This window comes from Parus major, unplaced genomic scaffold, assembly GCF_001522545.3.
Source record: "Parus major isolate Abel unplaced genomic scaffold, Parus_major1.1 Scaffold442, whole genome shotgun sequence".
Classification (NCBI taxonomy): Eukaryota; Metazoa; Chordata; class Aves; order Passeriformes; family Paridae; genus Parus; species Parus major.
The window spans coordinates 13626-16348 of NW_015379346.1; the positions used below are offsets into that span (position 1 = coordinate 13626).

The window sequence follows — 2723 nt, forward strand, 5'->3', positions numbered from 1 at the left end:
GACGGGGCGCAGCCCCCCCCGGCCCAGCAGCCCCCCCGAAGGCCGCTCAATGGCTCCTGGGAAGAAGGCGCACCTGGAGAGGGGCGGGACACACCAGAGTCACCCCCAAACCTCAGGGTTCCCCCCAAATTCATGGGTCCTCAGGTGCAGTGTGGGGTGACATGGGGTGTCAAGATGCTGGGGGAGATCTCTCGGGGCCTGGATACTGAGGAACTTTGGGGTCTAGAAGGAGTCCTGGGGGGCTCATTGTGGGTCTGGGGGGAGCCTGTGGGGCTCAGATATTGGGGAGGGGTTCCTGAGAGAGGTCCCTGAGGGGGTCTCCGGGGCTCATGAGATGTCTCTGGGGGGCAGGGTGGGTTCACGGAGGGGTTTGGGGTTCCCTGGTGATCTGGGGGGGTCCCCATCAATCTGGGGGTTTCTGGGTGGTGCTTGGGGATGTCCCTTTGGTCAGGAGGGGTCCCTGGGAAGAGCCTTTGTGAGGTTTCCTGAGGGTCTGAGGGCGTATGTGGGGGTGTCCCATTGGGGGCGTCCCATAGGGGTGTCCCATGGGGGTCTCTGACTGGGGGGGGGTGTCCCATGGGGGTCTCTGACCGGGGTCCCCCCGTGCCCCTCACCCGTAGCCGGGCAGGGCGTGGCAGCGGCGCAGGAAGTCCCGGTACAATCCGGCAGGGGGCGCCTCGGGGCCTGGCGCACGCGCGAAGGCCTCGAGCAGCCGCTGGGAGGGGCCCGGCTCGCGGGAGCGCCGGAACAGCGCCCCCCAGCGGGCCGGAGGACCCGGCGGCAGCAGCTCCCCCAGCATCGGCCTGGGGGGGACACCAGGGGGGTCACACAGGCGGAATATGAGGGTCAGGGGGTACCGTGTGGCAAAGGGGTGGGGGGGGTCCCATGGGGTGAGGCGGTCCCAGAGGAATTCCTTTGGGTGGGTCCCAGGTGTATCCCATGGGTGGGGGTCTCACAGGGGTGTCCCAGGTATGGTTTGCAGGTGGAGAGGGTCCCGTGGGAGGGTCCCAGGTGTGGTCGCAGGTGAGAGGTCGCGGGAGATGCCCCAGGGTGGTCCTGGGTGGGGTCCCAAAGGGAGTCTCAGGGGTTCCCAAGGGTGGGGGTCCCACAGGCAGGGGTCCCGCGGGCAGGGTCCGGCCGGTGCTGACCGCAGGCTGAGCTCCGTGTGCCGGCCGGGCTCGAAGGGCCCCAGGCGCAGGCGGCAGCTGAGCCCCCCCAGCTCGGCAGCCTCGGGAGGGTCCACGGGGTAACGCCCCGCCTGCAGCTGCTCCCGCGCCTCCTCATAGAGCAACCGGAGCAACTCCTCCTCCTGTAGCTGTGACCCAGAGACCCCCGCGTCACCCAGAGGGACCCCTAAACCACCCCAGACCCCACCCTACAACACCCCGTGTCCCCCATGTACCCCTCCCATAGATGCCCCCACACTGGGGACCCCCGTGTCCCCCCCTCACCTCCAGCTCGCGGCTCTTAGGGAAGAACACGTTCCTGCGCAGCTGCAGACACGGCTCATCTGGGGGGGCAGGGGGTCAGTGGGACCGGGGGACCCTCGAGGGGACCCTCCCGCCCCCAAGGGGACCCCTCCCGCCGACCCCCCACCCCTCACCTTGGGCGATGGCCGCGGGCGAGCCGAGGCTGAAGCGCAGCAGCAGCTCCGGCCAGTGCCGGACCAGGCGCAGGGGTCGGTGCCGCGGCTTCAGCTGCACCTCTGGGGGGGGACACAGGACTGGCACCCACTCGGGGACCCGCGGAGACCCCCACGGGGACCCTCACAGGCACTCATCCACAGGGAGCCCCCACCCCATCCTCCAGCGGGATCCTCCTGTGTCCCCACCTCACCGAGCTGTGACCCCTTGTCCCGCCTTATCCCTGTGCTCCCATTTCCCCTCCCTGTCCCCACGTCCTCCCATGCCCCCCATTTCCCGCCAGTCCATGTCCCCCTGTCCCCCCAACGTCCCCATGTGTTCCCAATGTCCCCAGGTGTCTCCATGTCCCCCCTCACCGAGCACCTCCGACCTCAGCCACAGCGCGAGGTGTGACCCCGCCATGTCCATGTCCCCATAACCCACCCATGTCCCCCCATGTTCCCATGTCCCCCCATGTCCCTATGTCCCCCTGTCCCCCCCATGTCCCTCCTCACCGAGCAGCTCCGACCCCAGCCACAGCGCGAGCGCGTCCCCGGCGGCGGGCGGGAGGCGCAGCGCTCCCTGCAGCCGGCGCAGCAGCTCCGCGGCCGTGGGGCCCGGCGGCGGCTCCAGCGGCAGCGGCAGCGCCGACCCGTCCGGCAGATACAGCAGGGCTGGGGGCAACGGGGGGTTGTGCGACCCCCCGGGACCCCCGCGCATCCTCCGGGACCCCCGCACCTCCCCACAGCCACCCCGAGACTGACACACCCCCACACAGCCACCACAACACACACAGCCCCGAGCCGGCCGGCAGGTACAGCGAGGCAACGGGGGGCGTGAGACCCCCACCCACAGACCCCCATTCCCACCCAGGGACCCCCATCCCCGCCCAGGGACCCCCACACCCACTCGGGATTCCCACCCCCAGACTGACACACCCTGGGGACCCACCCAGGGACGGACCGAAAGGACTCAGGGGGGTTCCACGGACACGCCCTCTCCCAGACCACCCCCCAAAGGGTCCCACGCCCGCCCGGGGGTCTCACGGCCCCCAAAGCGCCCCATGCCCCCTCCCCAAACGGGGGTCCCACGGCCACGCCC

At 70.3% G+C, this 2723-nt stretch overlaps 1 protein-coding gene across 1 annotated transcript in view; it reads right to left on the reverse strand.

Annotated features, from left to right (window-relative positions):
• FRMD8 (FERM domain containing 8) overlaps positions 1–2361 on the reverse strand; it is a 4703-nt gene extending 2342 nt beyond the window's left edge. Inside the window, exons 1-6 of the mRNA XM_033511683.1 lie at positions 2138–2361; positions 1604–1705; positions 1452–1510; positions 1149–1315; positions 615–803; positions 4–73 (exon numbers count right to left, since the gene is read on the reverse strand). Coding sequence (XP_033367574.1) covers positions 4–73; positions 615–803; positions 1149–1315; positions 1452–1510; positions 1604–1705; positions 2138–2342 — 792 coding nt within the window. The 5' untranslated portion in view covers positions 2343–2361. The remainder of the gene's footprint in view (positions 1–3; positions 74–614; positions 804–1148; positions 1316–1451; positions 1511–1603; positions 1706–2137) is intronic.
• Between the last annotated feature and the right edge of the window lie 362 nt (positions 2362–2723).